The sequence below is a fragment of the Lithobates pipiens genome, unplaced genomic scaffold (assembly GCF_037356315.1).
Source record: "Lithobates pipiens isolate NorthernLeopardFrog02 unplaced genomic scaffold, aLitPip1_a1.2 Scaffold_8, whole genome shotgun sequence".
Taxonomy (NCBI): Eukaryota; Metazoa; Chordata; class Amphibia; order Anura; family Ranidae; genus Lithobates; species Lithobates pipiens.
The window spans coordinates 654,192,356-654,209,103 of NW_027507903.1; the positions used below are offsets into that span (position 1 = coordinate 654,192,356).

At 44.7% G+C, this 16,748-nt stretch overlaps 1 protein-coding gene across 2 annotated transcripts in view; it reads right to left on the reverse strand.

Moving 5' to 3' along the window:
- Positions 1–16,748, reverse strand: part of LOC143961722 (NACHT, LRR and PYD domains-containing protein 12-like) — a 164,480-nt gene that overhangs the window by 87,371 nt on the left and 60,361 nt on the right. For both annotated transcript variants that reach the window (XM_077471051.1, XM_077471052.1), the window contains exon 6: positions 13,883–14,026. In XM_077471051.1, the coding sequence (XP_077327177.1) occupies positions 13,883–14,026 (144 nt within the window). The remainder of the gene's footprint in view (positions 1–13,882; positions 14,027–16,748) is intronic.

The following is a 16,748-nucleotide window of genomic DNA, read 5'->3' on the forward strand; positions in this document are numbered from 1 at the left end:
TTAGTTCAATACCACCTAGAGCCACTTGGGGCGTGACCACGCCGGGTCATCTAAAAGAGACGGTAGGGACCGTGACACTGGTAAACTCAACACCCTTTTGTGAATTTGTGGAATGTGCTGTATCACAGTGGCAGGTTCCAAAATGGCATTTCTTTTCATGTAAGGCCATCCCGGCTCTTTACTGCCATGTGGAAGGCAATGTTTTGGCCTTATTGGACAGGTCAATCAAGAAAGGTTCATATTACCGCTGACTCATGGTCCAGCAGGCATGGGCAGGGATGTTGTAGAGAAAATTATCTGCACTCCGGTTGTTGCTCTTAAAATTTCTTCATTTTATTGAATAGCCACAATGAACAAATGCAGATTAAGTCAGTTGACGCGTTTCAGCCTATAAGGCCTTAGTCATAACCACATTACAGACATAAAACTGAAATAAATAGTAGCTCTAAAGATTACAGGCTCCACCCATTGATTGTCTTAATTGACCGCAGGCAATTATCCAAAAAAGAGAATCAGCTGCACTCTGAGTCACATATGGGCTCCTATGGAGTTTCATGTAGTACATCATAATATGGGGGCAAGTTTTTCTACCCTGTAAATGCAAGAAATTCCACTATAGATACTTTTCAGGCTGTAATAGAGGGGGAATTGATACAATTGAAACAATGTAGCTTAACATCTAGGAAAACAAACATCTCTAAGGAAGAGAGACAGGCTCTACAGCAGTTAAAAGACAATAAGGGGTTAGTGATAAAGGATCAGTGGTGGTGATGACTAGGGAACAATATAGATCTGAAGCTATTAGACAGCTTAGTGACAGTCATACATATCATCTCCTGTCCAACAATCCCACTATACCTTTTCAATCAACCCTTTTTTTACAGTTGGGCATTAGTATGAGAGTTTTGTCATCCAAAACTGCTGAGTATCTCTATGTGGATAAACCTATGGTGCCGGTCTTCCATCATCTCCCTAAAATTCACAACATTGTCCTTTACAGGGGTGACCAATGGTGGCCGGAATTGGTTCCTTATTGGAGCATTTGGGAGAATGGGTAGACTGGCACCTACAGCCTTTAGTACACAGATTGCCTGGCTACATTAGAGATACGAGCACAGTCCTATCCCATATTACATCTGTCAAATGGACATCCACCTATGTGTGGGCTACACTGGATGTGAGGGCACTTTATTTGTCGATCCCCCACAGCGCTGGATTGCAAGCCATCCAATATCATCTTCAACGCTATAGCTCCTATTCTCCTATTCAACAGGAGTTTATTTTGTTAAGCGTTGAGCTCTTATTAAAGCACAATTATTTTTTATTTGATGGCATGTATTATGTCCAGCGCTGTGGGGCGTCGATGGGTGGTAGATTCTCACTTTCCATGGCGCATCTCTACATGGATTGGTGGGAGGAACACATGTTTTTCTCTCCCAGCAACCTTTTGTCAGGCAGATTGTATGGTATGGTCGCTATATTGATGACCTTGTGATGGTGTGGGATGGAGACACTAAAGGATTAAATTAATTTTGGACATGTCTTAATGATAATCAGTTACATTTTAATTTTTCAATTGAGCATGATGCTTTCAGTATCAACTTTTTAGACATCACTCTAATGGGAAATCCAATTACAGGTGATATTTCAACATGCACTTATAGGAAACCATGCTCTGGTAACACTATACTTTTTGCAGCCAGTTGTTCTCCATCCCACACCATCAATGCCATCCCTTATGGGGAGTTTATTTGAGCCAAACAAAATTGTTCAACAGACTCAACTTTTGAGCTGGAATGCAGGGACTAGGGATGAGCTTGGTGTTCGAGTCAAACGCATGTTCGACTCGAACACCGGCTGTTCACGCGTTCAGCAAACACCGAACGTTATGGGCCGTTTGCGCTAAATTTGTGTGGCGCTCGCGGCCCACAATGCACTGCGCGATCACAGTGCATTGCTGGCTCATGATTGGCCAAGCATGCACTGTGACACCGTATGCTTGGTCAATCACAGTGCCGGCAGTGAAGAAAGCCATAATTGGCCACAGGCAGGATGGGACAGCACACGACTGAATCAGACCTCAGAGCTCCGCCTGTGCAGGGCGCTGCCTCTGTGCGTTATTCTAAAAGTTCTTTGGTGTGGGCCTTTTTTGAGACGAGTGCATCAGATCGCACTGCTGCTATTTGCAACATATGTCTCAAGCGTATCTCACGTGGCCAAAACATCAGCCGCTTGGGCACCACATGCTTGACCAGACATATGTTGACCTGCCATGCAGCTCGTTGGCAAGCGTACCTTAAAGTCCCACACCAAAGGACAAAGCGGACCTCTCCTTGCTCCTCATCAGCTGGGATCTCCAACCCCACTCTGAAACCTGCACTGAGAGGAATGAAGGTGTAAAATTAGGTGTGTCACAGCCAAGTACTTGCGGGCACTCTGATAGCGGTACACCCACGTCCGATTGTAACTGGGAAAGATGCAGGACAAGGTGCAGTAGTGTTGGAGGTTGTTCCGCCACCATGTCTCCAAAATGCTATTGCTGGTTGTGACACACCTCACTCCTCCACCCCCTCCTCTTCTTCTTCCTCCATGGCCTCTTCCAGTGCTCTGTTCTCAGAACCAGTGGTGCTCCGTAGGCCTTCAAGGGGCTACGCAAGTACGCAGGCAAAAATATGCCATGCCGTGCTTGCACCAGTTTGTTTGGGGCACAGGAGCCACAATGGGGCAGATATTTTGTCAGCTCTGCAGGGGCAGGCCAAGAGATGGTTGATGCCACGCCAGCTTAAGCCAGGAATGGTGGTTTGCGACAATGGCACCAACCTCCTCTCTGCCCTCTGACAGGGATAACTGACCCATGTGCCCTGTGTGGCTCACGTCCTTAACCTGGTGGTGCATCGGTTCTTGGGCAGGTACCCAGGCTTACAGGATGTCCTGAGGCAGGCCAAGAAAGTCTGTATGCATTTCCGCCAATCATTTAATGCCAGTGCTCGACTGGCTGAGCTCCAAAAAGGAGTTGAACCTGCCCAAGAACAGCCTTATATGTGACATGCCCACCAGGTGGAACACAACGTTGGCTATGCTGCAGCGCTGCACACGCAGCAGAGGGCCATCAATGAGTACCTGTGCGACTACGGAACCAGGACAGGGTCAGGGGAGCTCAGTTTTTTTCACCACCCCAGTGGGGCATGATCAGGGATTCATGCACTGTCCTGTCACCATTTGAGGAGGTCACGAGGATGGTGAGCAGTGACAGTGCATGCATCAGTGACACTGTCCACCTGTTGGAGCATATGCTGCGAGGAATAATGGACAGAGCACTTGAGGCAGGAAGAGGAGGACTTCCTTGCCTATCAAGGCCCCCTTTATCCAGACAGTGTTCCTGCTGTCCCACCCATCACACAGGAAGAGGACGAGGAGGACGAGGAGGAGGAGGATGGTGTCAGCATGGAGGTGGAGCCTGCCACTCAGAATCAGCAGCAGCAGTCTTTTAGGGATGATTTACAGTCCCAAGAAACACGTGGACTTGTACATGGCTGGGAGGAGGTAGCTGCAGATCATGTTGCCCTTAGTGACCCAGAGGACTCCGGACTGAATGCCTCAGCTAACCTACGTTGCATGGCCTCCCTGATCCTGAAAAGCCTGCGGAAGGATCCTTGTATTCTTCGGATCAAGGAGAGGGACCATTACTGGCTGGCCACTCTCCTTGATCCACGGTACAAGGGTAAGGTTGTGGACCTTATCTTGCCGTCGCAGAGGGAGCAGAGGATGAGACATCTCTGGGAGGCCTTGCAGAAAGGTCTGCACAACGCGTTCCCAGAGACTGGGAGGTTACAAACTCCTGGTCCTGGACAATGTTTTGCCGAGGTTTTGGTCAGTCCCAGAAGGAGCGGTGGCCGTCTGCCCGTTGCGTTCAGACAATTTTTTAGTCTGCAGACCCAAGATATGATCGGTTCCAGCAGCCATCACCAGCGTCTGCTTTACATGTTGGAGGTATACCTGGGGCAAGATCAGACTTGGTGACCTTTCCCACCGAAAATCCTCTGGCTTACTGGGTCTTGAGGATGGATCACTGGCCAGAGCTTGCACAGTATGCGATTGAGCTACTGGCCTGTCCTGCCTCCAGCGTTTTTTCGGAACGCACTTTCAGTGCTACTAGTGGCTTTTTTTCACAGATCACAGGGTGCGCCTGTCCACCGCCTCGGTTGATCGACTGACCTTCATAAAGATGAATCAGTCTTGGATCAGTGAGACCTTCCATCCAGAGCATTCCTAGGCCACTCTTAAAGGGACCTTACACCGCCTTAATAGGCAGGGTAAAAACGCCAACCAGAACCTGGGGACCACAATAGGAACCTTAAAGGGAAAGACCACCAAGGACCATAAAGATATATACACCCATGCTGTAACTTTACAGCAGTAAGGTAAGGGGACACCCATATACCTACCACGCAGGACTGCACGGGATACCCACTACCTACAGCACTTTTTTGAATGTTGTTTACCAGCACTTTTGGATACAGATTATTGTCACATTGTGCACCTTAAGGGTCATATACTCTGCTTCTGTTGGACATTGAGCTTTTTGTGGATTTATTTAATTATTTATTATTATATATATTTTTTTACCTGTTTTTCCTTTTATTAATAGTTGATTACTCACATCCTCAGTGCTGCTTATTTGGTGGACTGAGTGCATGCACTAGCTTCACTTTGCAATTGCACGTTGGATACTAGTACTTTATATTTTCCAGCACGTGGGTTCATTTTTACCCGCAATTTTGGATTTACTTTATATTAATATTTTTATACGTTTTACATTTTCTTTTTTGGGTCACCCTTTTATGCCAGGAACAGCTTTATTTGTTTATACATAAGTTTTATTATTTCTAAATATTACTCTGTCTGCTATATTTATTTTATTTATAGCAATTGACCCCTCTTTTAGGATCAGCTTGAACACCATTATTAGATACCTCTGATCCTACTCACCTTTTGTACATCTAGCACAGTGCACCACTACCTTTTTAACTGTTTATTCTCCTGTGGGTTCAGATATTTCCCCCAGTGTGTGCAGCTGTACACTAGTTAGGAGTCTTTCCATTGGCGCAGGAATACCCCCCATTTCAATAGTCTTGGATCACCAGCAGATACCAAGCACCTGAAGCTGATGTAACCGAATATTTTTCTTTTGAAATGTCACATCCCTTCAAGACTGCCTATGCTGATGCTGAGTGACTGTCCTGTTATGTTGACTGACTATCCTCTTCCTCCTCAATGATCCTGCTGATATCTTGGAAGAACATTTTTGGTTCTGGGTGATGCCACCAGCCCAATTTTTCAGCCCCTGTTTAACAAGGGCATGTAATTACAATTTTTGATGCAATGCTTTGCAGCAGGATTCATTCCTGCACTCCAACTAGAGTGTATGGGAGAGGTTGCTGTGTCATGGCACCAGCACCAGTGCCTAAGGCCCAATTTTTCAGCCCCTGTTTAACAGGGACATGTAATTACAATTCTTGATATCATATTTCATAGGAAGGACCGTTCCTGCGCCCACCGAGAGTAACTGAGAACTTATAGTGTTGTGGCACCAGCACCACCACCACAACCACCAAAGGCCCAATTTTTCTACCACTGTTCAACAATGGCATGTAATTACAATTCTTGATATAATAGTTCACAGCAGGGCGCTCCAGCGCCCACCAAGAGTCACTTTGAGGGCTTACAGTGTTGTGGCAACACCAACACCTTAGGCCCCCATTTCTGCAGAGCATATAGGGCAGGCCCCTACTTTCAAACATCCAACTTACAAACGTCTCCTACTTGCAAACGGAAGGAGACAACAGGAAGTGAGATGAAAAAAGATGGACAGCCAAAAAAATTATACAGGGGTGATAACCCTTCCCTATGTTTTCCAAAAAGCTTAAAAATAGATTTTTGGACTGGAACTACACTTAAAAAATTTACCAGTTCAAAATTACAAACAGATTCTACTTAACACAACAAACCTACACAGTCCTTGTCTTGTTTACACGTCCTGTATACTGCTGTTCTGAGTATATAGGGCCTGGGGACCCCACGCCTTTCCTTTCTTTAATTTGGGTACGGGGTTCCCCTTAATATCCGTACAAGACCCAAAGGGGCTGGTAATGGGCAGAGGGGCTACCCATGCCATTTTTCTCAATGATTTTCATCCGTATTGCCGGAACCAGATATTATATTAAAACCGCAAGCAGCTTTAAATTACTTTTTTTCCATTAAATGTCATTTTGTGCAGGGACTGTTCTAAACACGGGAAACACATGCCACGTCACAGGCATACTATAGACACCCCCCAGGCACAATATTTAAAGGAATATTTCACTTTTTTTTTTCACTTTAATCATCATTAAAATCAGTGCTCCCGAAAAAAAACGGCCGTTTTAAAAAAAAAATCTTGGCATTGACTCATGTCCCCTGGGGCAGGAGCCAGGTCCCCAAACCCTTTTTAGGACAATACCTTGCATATTAGCCATTAAAATTAGCACTTTTTATTTTGAACGTTCGAGTCCCATAGACTTCAATGGGGTTCTAAAGTTCGCACAAATTTTAAGTTCTGGTGCGGAAAGATTTAGATGGGATTTTGCAAGCAGGTTGCCATTTTTCTAGCCGACGTCCACATTAGGGACTGGACTATCACGTAGTCTTTTCTCATCTAAACAATGCCAACCCACCTGGCTCTCCTATCCTGGTAGTTATCCTTGTAATACAAAAACCGGTAGGTACTGTAATTTGTGTCTTTTGGGTAAAACGTTTGTTGCCACAGCCACAGATGAAGAGTTCGTTATACAGCAATACATCAACTGTGGCACAAACTATGTAATTTACCTGATCACCTGAATTTTATGCAGCCTTCAATATGTAGGTTGTATCACACATCCTCTGAGAGCCCGTATAGAGGAACATTACTGCAACACAAACAACCCAAATGCTATAAATATTTTGAATCACTTTAGAGAATGTCATCAGGGCGATCTTTCCTCATTTTGCTTCAGAGGGATAGAAAATTGTCTCACTCGCCCAAAGGAGGTGATAGGGAGAGAAGGCTACTGGGAGAGAAGCATGGTGGATTTTTAGATTAAAAACTAGATCACCCTGGGGTTAAACCTGAGGTGGGATCTGGACTTGCACTTACATTAAGTATGCCTCTCCCCAGAGCCCCCTCTCTCTCTCTCTCCTCCTTTCTCTCTTCTGGGTTTTTTCACATACCTGGATTATTCATTTTTATTTTATTTTTTATTTAATGTTTTTTTTTTTTTATTTTATGATGCGTTTCATTATGCATATGTCTATATGTGTATAAATGTATGCACATGTGTAACATGCGTGTGTGTACATACATGTACATATTGTAACTACAAGGTGTGTGAAAATTAGTGGCATACACATGGATCACCCTATATGTATTGCAGCTGATTCTCTTTTTTGGATAATTGCCTGCGGTCAATTAAGACAATCAATGGGTGTAGTCTGTGATCTTTAGAGCTATTTATTTCAAAGTTTTATGTCTGTAATATGGTTATGACTAAGGCCTTATAGGCTAAAATGCATCAAATCTGCGTTTGTTCACTGTGGCTATTCAACAAAATGAAGACATTTTAAGAACAAACCAGAGTGCGGATCATTTTTTCTACATTACTCTACTCAGCCAGCGACTGTGGATCGAGCACCTGGGAGCTCTGCTATCTATGTGGTGTATGGGTAGTAGCACTGACTTTTTTTTGTTTTGTTTATACTATGGGCAGGGATGTTACCTATCCTTCATGACTCTTCTTAACTCTGCTGGCAGCTGGGAAGGATGCAGGACAGGGTTCAGTGTTGGAGCTTGTTCCACCGCCGCCACACCTCCAAAAAGCTAGTGGTGATTATAATACAACATCTGTATGCTCCCCTCCCTCCTCTTCTTCCTCTATGACCTCTTCTGCAGAATTGTCCTATGAACCACCATTGCTCTCTAAAAGCTCAAGGGGCTATGCAAGCAGTCAGACAAAAACATGTAATGCGGGGCTTCAGTTGGTCTGCGTAGGGGACGGGAGCCACACTGGGGCAGAGATTCTGTTAGCTCTATAGGGGCAGGCTCAGAGGTGGTTGACGCCATGCCATCTTCAGCCAGGAATGGTTGTATGCGACAATGGCACCAACCTTCTCTCTGCCCTCCGACAGGGACACTTGACCATGTTGCATGTTTGCCACACGTCCTGGATTTGGTGGTTTAGTGTTTCTTGACCGGGTACCTAGGCTTACAAGATCTCCTGTGGCAGGCCAGAAAAGTCTATGGTCATTTCCACCAGTCATATAATGCCAGTGGTCGGCTGGTTGACATTCAAAAGGGAATGCACCCTGCCTATCATCCGCCTCATTTGTGACATGCCCACCAGGTGGAACTCAACGTTGGCAATGTTGCAGCAGCTGCACACACAGCAGAAGGCCATCAATGAGTACCTGTGCAAGTGTGGCACCAAGACAGGGTCAGGGGAGCTTGGCTTCTTGTCACCACGCTAGTGGCTACTGATCAGGGATGCATGCACTGTCCTGTCACCATTTGAGGAGGCCACAAGGATGGCGAGCAGCAACAATGCATGCTTCAGTGACACTGTCCCTTTAGTCTAGCACATGCTTCATGGAATCATGGACAGGGCACTTGAGGCAGAACAGCAGGAGGAAGAGGAGGACTTCCTTTCCTCTCAAGGCCCCATTTATCCAGATACCATTTCTGCGAGTCCGTCAAACACACAGGAAGAAGAGGAGGAGGAGGAGGAGGAGGAGGAGGATTGTGTCAGCATGGATGTCAAGGATAACATGCAGAAGTCTTCAAGGAATGCTTTTCAGTCCCCAGAAACCCAAGGATTGGAACATGTCTGGGAGGAGGTAGTTACGGATAATGTGATCCTTAGTGACACAGAGGACTCAAATGCCTCTGCAAACTTACATTGCATGGCCTCCCTGATTCTGCAAAGCCTGCGAAAGGAACCTAGGATTTGTGGTATTAAGGAGAGGGATCATTACTGGCTGGCAACCCTTCTTGATCCACATTACAAGGGTAAGGTTGCAGAACTCATCCTGCCTTCGCAGAGGGAGCAGAGGATGAAACATCTACAGGATGCCTTAAAGTGGAAGTAAACCCTCCTATTATTTTCAGCCAAGGAAGCTGCCATCTTGGCCTCTGCTTAATCTTTAACTGTCATGATGCTGCACATGTGATCAGTTATGACACCAGCCATTGGATGGTTTGACAGTTTGGTTGAGAGCACAACTAATGTGACAGTTAGCATTTCCGGCATGCCGGGAATTTAACTGTTTTTTGAAACTATTAAATCAATGGGTTTACTTCCGCTTTAACCACTACAGCCCCGGACCAATAAACACCTTAAGGACCAGAGGTCTTTTTGCAATTTCGCACTGCGCTGCTTTAACTAGTAATTGTGCGGTCATGCAATATTGCACCCAAACGAAAATTGCATCCTTTTCTTCCCACAAATAGAGCTTTCTTTTGATGGTATTTGATTGCCTCTGCGATTTTTATTTTTTGCGATTATAAATGGAAAAAGAGCGAAAATTTTGAAAAAAAAAAAGATATTTTCTTCTTTTTGTTATAAGAAAAATCGAATAAACTAAATTTTAGTCATACATTGAGGGCAAAATTTATTCAGCCACATGTCTTTAGTAAAAAAAATGTCAATAAGCATATATTTTTTGGTTTGCGCAAAAGTTATAGCGTCTACAAACTAGAGTACATTTTCTGGAATTTACACAGCTTTTAATTTATGACTGCCTATCTCATTTCTTGAGGTGCTAAAATGGCAGGGCAGTACAAACCCCCCCCCCAAAAGACCCCATTTTGGAAAGGAGACACCCCAAGGAAATTTCTGATGAGTATGTTGAGCCCATTGAATATTTATTTTTTTTGTCCTAAGGGATTGAATAATGACAAAAAAATAAAAATACAAATTTTACAAAAAGTTGTCACTAAATGATATATTGCTCACACATGCCATGGTTATATGTGGAATTGCACCCCAAAATATATTCTGCTACTTCTCCCGAGTATAGGGATACCACATGTGTGGGACTTTTTGGGAGTCTAGTCTACCCCGAAAACCAATCACTGCCTTCAGGATTTCTAAGGGTGCAAATTTTTGATTTCACGCCTCACTACCTATCACAGTTTCGAAGGCCATAAAATGCCAAAATAGCACAAAACCCCCCAAATGACCCCATTTTGGAAAGTAGACACCCCAAGCTATTTACTGAGAGGCATGTTGAGTCCATGGAATATTTTATACTTTGCCACATGTTGCGGGAATATTACAAACTTTTTTTTTTTTTGCACAAAGTTGTCACTAAATGATATATTGCTCACACATGCTATGGGCATAAGTCAAATTACACCCCAAAATAAATTCTGCTGCTTCTCCCGAGTACGGGGATACCACATGTGGGGGACTTTTTGGGAGCCTAGCCACGTACGGGACCCCGAAAACCAAGCACTGCCTTCCGGATTTAAATATAAAATGCTACCAAAAAAACTGTTAGCGATCGCAGGGATCAGGCCTGACTCTGTGATCGCTGCAGTTATGTGTTTAGTGTTTTGTAAGTGACAGTGATCGATCGATACTGCACTTGGGTGGGCTGGGCAGAGGGGCAAAACGCAGGTGCTAGCAGGTATCTGGGCTGATCCCGCTAACAATGCGTTTTTTTGGAACCCTGAACTGCTGGGGACGCTAGTATAGATCTGATCAGATCAGATATTGATCTGTTCAGATTCTATACCACTACGGGAGGTTTATACTTTGCGTGTGAGTGTTAGCGGTACTGGCACTAACCTCACGCTGCCTGGGGCGATGCAGACCCTGACCCTAAAACCTAATTGATATCACCCGCCGGGTGATTAGGGGGTTAAACCTTTATTGGGTAATAAATTGTGGGTGCCCTGATGCTATAAAAAGCAAACTAACCAGAGTCACCCGTAACACTTATATGGTGATCAGTGGTGAAAGGGTTAGGGGCAATCAGGGGGTTCAAATTTTTATTAGGTAGTATATGGGGGTCCCTGGCACTATATAAAAATCTGACGGGGAACCTAAATAACTAACTGGCTAACCAGCGTCACCAGTGACACTTATACTGTGATCGCTGGTGAAAGGGTTAACTAGGGGCAATCAGGGGGTTAAAACCATTATTGGGTAGTATATGGGGGTACCTAACGCTATAAAAACCTGGCGGTGAACCTAAAAAAATAACTAGCTACCTAACGACACTAGTGACACTAATGCAGCGATCAGAAAAAACGATCGCTTAGTGACACTGGCAAAAGGGGGTGAAAGGGTTAACTAGGGGCAATCAGGGGGTTAAAACCATTATTGGGTAGTATATCGGGGGGGGGGGGGGGGGGGGGTTTGTGTACCTATGTGTACCTATGTGTCAGTGTAGTGTTTTGGTGCACTTACATTTAGTCTTCTCCTCGTAGTCCGGTCAAAAAGACCGCCCCGAGGAGAATGACATCACTTCTTCCTTCTTGTGTAAACAATACACAGTAGGAGGAAGCTCGTCATTGGCCAGGAGCGATCCAGAGGGGGTGGCCAGAAACCAACGGCCATCCCCTCATCGCGGATCGCTCCTGGAGCGAACCGGACCGCCGTATCCAGCGGGAGGGGATCCGATCGGACCCCCCACCCGCTGGAAGGCAGGCACGTACATGTACGTGTTTCTGCCTGTACATGCCATTGTGATGACGTACAATGGCAATACGGCAGTCCTTAAGTGGTTAAAGAAAAGTTTGTGTAACTCATTTCCAGGGCCTTCAAAAGTGAAATAGGTCTTTAGGAAATTTGAGGTGTAATTTATGCATGTTGGGCCTTTGTATGTGGCCAGACTGCATAAAAGTCACACACATGTGTTATCGCCATACTCAGGATGATTACACTTTGTGCAAAAAAAAAATGTTTTCATTTTCTTTCCATGTTTCCGAAGACCTGTGGAAAAAAAATAAACTGTTCAAAAGACTCATTATGCCTCATGGAATAGACGTTGGGGTGTTTGCTTTCCAAAATGGGGTAATTTTGTGGGTAATTCCACTGTCCCGGTGCTCCAGGGCCTTCAAAATTGTAATAGGTCATTAGGAAATTAGAGGTGCCTGTTATGCTACTAGAAGCTCTGACGGGTTTCCCTGCATGTTGGACCTCTCTGTGTTGCCAGCCTGCGTAAAAGTCCCACTCATGTGGTATCGCCATACTTGGGAGGAGTTGCAGAATGTATTTTGGGGTGTAATTGGAAGTATGCATATGCTGTATGTGAGAAATAACTTGTTTTTATGACAATTTTGTAAAAAACAAAAACAAAAACAAAAAACCACATTCTTCTTTTTCTCAAGAATTGTGGGAAAAAATTACAACTTCAAAAAAAAATTACCATGCCTCTTACTAAATACCTTGGACTGTCTAATTTTCAAAAAGGGGTCATTTGGGGGGTATTTGTACTTTCCTGACATTTTAGAGCCTCATGAATTGAGATAGGCCGTCAGTGCATCAGGTGTGATCAGATGTGATTTCAATGATTTGTACCATAGCTTGTAGACTCTATAACTTTCAAAGAGACTAAATAATATCCACTAGTTGGGGTTATTTTTACCAAAGAGATTTAGCAGTATACATTTTGGCCCAAATTTATGAACAAAAATGACTAATTTGCAAAATTTTATCATAGAAACTAAAAAAAAGTGTTTTTTTTTTCAACATTTTCACTCTTTCACTTATGTCGCAAAAAAAAAAAAAAAACAGTGCTGATTAAATACCACCAAAAGAAAGCTCTATTTCTATAAAAAAAATGATAAAAATTGTTTGGGTACAGTGTTGCATGACTGAGTAATTGCCATTCAAATTGTGAGAGCGCTGAAAGATGAAAAATGGTCTGGGAAGGAAGGGTGTATTAATGCCCTGTACTGAAGTGGTTTAAAAAAAAAACATTGGCATGGAGTTCCCCTTACTATCCATACCAGACCTGGTGTTTTTTTAAATTTTTTTTATGTATATTGCCGGGATCTGGCAATACATTACAGCCCTGAGCAATTTTGAATGAATTTTTTTTCTTTGGAAATGTCATTTTGCTGTGGTACTGATAAACATGGGGAAAATGCGCTACTTTACAGGCAGACTAAGTGGACCCCCCAGGCATGATATTTAAAGGAGTATTTCATATTTTTTTTCACATTAAGCATTATTCAAATCACTGCTCCTGAAAAAACGGCTATTTTAAAAACTTTTTTTTGCATTGATACATGTCCCCTGGGGCAGGACCCGGGTCCGCAAACACTTTTTTATGGCAATAACTTACATATAAGCCTTTAAAATTAGCAGTTTTTATTTTTCATGTTCGTGTCCCATAGACTTTAATGGTGTTTGCGTGTTCGATCAAATTTTTTTGTCTGTTCGCAATTTCTGGTGCAAACTGAAGTGGGGGTGTTCGGCTCATCCCTAGTCAAGGGTATTAAATCCACTGTTTCCACCTGAATTCCGGGTTGGCCAATGAATGTGGGAGGTACAGACGCTGCAGAAGTCGTGGGCTGCCAATCAGGATTTCCTGCTTGTTAGGAATATGGATGGTCATTCCATATGTACAGAGCCTGGTCACTGTTCTACTATAAGGGGAACCCCAAATCCCATGGATGAGATTACAAAGAGAAAGATTCCCTCAGAGAGAGGAGAAGACATGAGAAGAGGACAGGTGATGGAAGATTCTACATGGGTGAGGATGGAGGACACCCAGAGATAGAAGGAGACACTGAGAGACGGGAACAATCACAAGACGTCACATTTCCCCATCACGGCACATCACACATTTCTCTTACCGTAATTCCTGAAATTTACTCTCCAGGCTCATCAGAAAGGAAAGAGAATCACACTTCCTTTCATCTTCTGAAGAGGAGGAATCTTCTTCTTCTGCTTTGTCCTCTCCCGGACAATCTGTACTGGAAATAGTACAACGCTCAAATCTAAAGACCAATAATGAGAGAATAATTAGCACCAAGAATGTATGACCTCTGACACCAAGAATAACAATGTAACCCCCAACATTTCCCTTCCACATGGCTGCCTTCCCTCCGGCTCTACAGTCTCATACTGGACCTGATGAGGACTTCTCATTGGTGGCTATGAGGCCGCGTACACACGGGCGGACTGTTCGCCCAACTTTGTCCGCTGAACAGGGTTTGTGCGGACAGTCCGCTCGTGTGTGGGGCTTCAGCGGACAGTTTCAGCGGACAGTTGGACGAACAAGATTTTTCGGAAATTCCGAAAAACTGTCCGCTGAAACCTTGTTTGAGCGAACAGTCCGCCCGTGTGTAGGCTTGTTCGACAAACTAAGTTCCGCGCATGCTCAGAACGGATTTACACGTCGGAAAGTTGCATTGAAGTGTATTGGACGTCGAAATTTTCGTCCCGTCGTACGTGTCGAAACGTCATCGCGCACGGTTTCAGCAAACTGTTCGTTCGTCGTGTGTGGGCTTGTCCACCCATGCTAAGTTTGAGCGGACTGTCCGCCGAAACTGTTGGACAGACAAAGTTGGGCGAACAGTCCGCCCGTGTGTACGCGGCCTAAGTGTTCTTTGAAGTCACACTCCAGACAAAACTTAAAGGAGGCCCCTGATATGTATACGGGGTCTCCGGCCTTCCTACACAGGGGTCTCCATTCAGCTTCTGGGAAATCCTGGAACACCACTTTGGTTCCAGATATAAAATGCAGTCCAGACATTCCCATCTCCACCCACTTCTGCAGACAATTGGCCCCTCCAATGTTGGGATGATGATGTCACACCCCTGGCATTATTTCCCTCCCCCCGGTCTCTGAACACGAAACTTTCCCTCCAAATGTTCTGTGTGATAAATGGTATAATTGGGGGCAGGGAAAGGGTTAATCCGATGTGAATGATGTGATTGTTACCAGAAGTTGTGTAGAAGGTGATATGTGGGAACCACCATTTAGTTCTGGTTCACACAGCACAACATGAAAGTCGCAGCCACTTCCAGCTTGACTTTGCTCTACATTTTCCCGCGACCAGGTGCAACTTCAAAGCGACTTTACTGAGAAGCATTCCTATGTGACTTTGATGGATCCGTGTTTATAGCGTGTTTTGTCACATGACAAAACATGCGTCTGCTAATCATGATTGGGATGTCATTAACAATCAGGCTGCATCTGCACGATTCTTAATGCACATCACCCAAACAGAAATTGTGTGCTTTGCCGCACGTTTCAGAAATGCGCTGCGCCCGTGCGTCACGCTTGTACTGCAAAAATGGCAAGGTGAGCACGATGCAGGTTTCCAAAATGTGTGGCAAAGCATGTATTTTCCTGCAGGTTGCCGGGCATTAAGAAACATGCAGACCATAGGCATGCACACAGGGTGTGCAGGATGTGCCTGGGCTAGCCTATCAAACACGCTGATGTCAAGGGCTGGGCAGGCCACTCCGTGTATATGGCTCCACCCCCTTTCTATCTCTTACATGCCTAGCTGACTGCTCAATGGGAAACTTCCCCTCTCCTAGATCAGTGCCAATCAGTGCCACCTATCAATTCCCATCATTGCCAACCCATGCCACCTATCAGTGCCCATCAGTGCCACCTGTCAGTGCCCACCAGTGCCATCTGCCAGTGCCCACCAGTGCCACATGTCAGTGCCCACCAGTGCCATCTGTCAGTGCCCACCAGTGCCACCTATTAGAGACAATCCGTGCCACCTGTCAGTGCCAATCCGTGCTGCCAGTCAGTGCCAACCAATGCCACTTATCACTGCCAATCAATACCCAACAGTGCTGCCTATCAGCACTCATCAGTTTTGCCTATCAGTGCCACCTATCAGTGTTGCCTATCATTGCCAATCAGTGCCCATCAGTGCTGCCTATTAATGCCCATCAGTGCCATCTATCAGTGATGAATATTCATTCACATCTGTACCTTTCCAACTGCACAGCAACCTGCAAGAAAATCCATGCTTTGCTATGCGTTTCATAAATGTCCATCACACTTGCGTTATTATTAATTTTCACATTTTGGAATGCATGGCAGACCGCAAGAATACATGCGCTTTGCTGAATGTTTCAAAGGAGCACAGCAAGGAGCATTGCTTTTGTGTTACCGTTCATTTACATCTGCGCTGTGCATTTTTTAGACGTATGACAAAGCGCACATTTTCTGTGTGGGTCGCCGCGTATTCGGAAACACACAGATATGAATGCCGGCTAATTGTTAATGACGCCCCAATCACAGTTATCAGAGGCATGTTTTGCTGCCAAGATGCATGACGCTCCATGACTGAGAAGATTCTTGAGCTACTTTGGGGTGTTTGTTGCATGTCGGGCAGAACATTCCAGTGAATGGGCTCCCTATACACAATGTGTGATTACACATGGAAAATACACAAATAATGGAAGTGGGAATGTGCGTTTCCGCTACGCTCAGGTGTGACTGGGATGTGTTGGGAGGAATATTTTAGGCAGCAAGGATGACCAGGGAGGAGAGGTGAGGGGTAACGAAGCCTCAGAAGTCGCAGCAAAGTCTTAAAGATTCAGACAAATGTGCGACTTTCATGTGATTTTACATTGAAGTCTATGGGAGTCGTGCAGCACAAGAATCACACAAAAGTAGTGCAGGAAGTATTTTCTTTCATTGCAGTGACTCAAATCGCCGCAATTAAGACAACACCCAATAAAATCTTT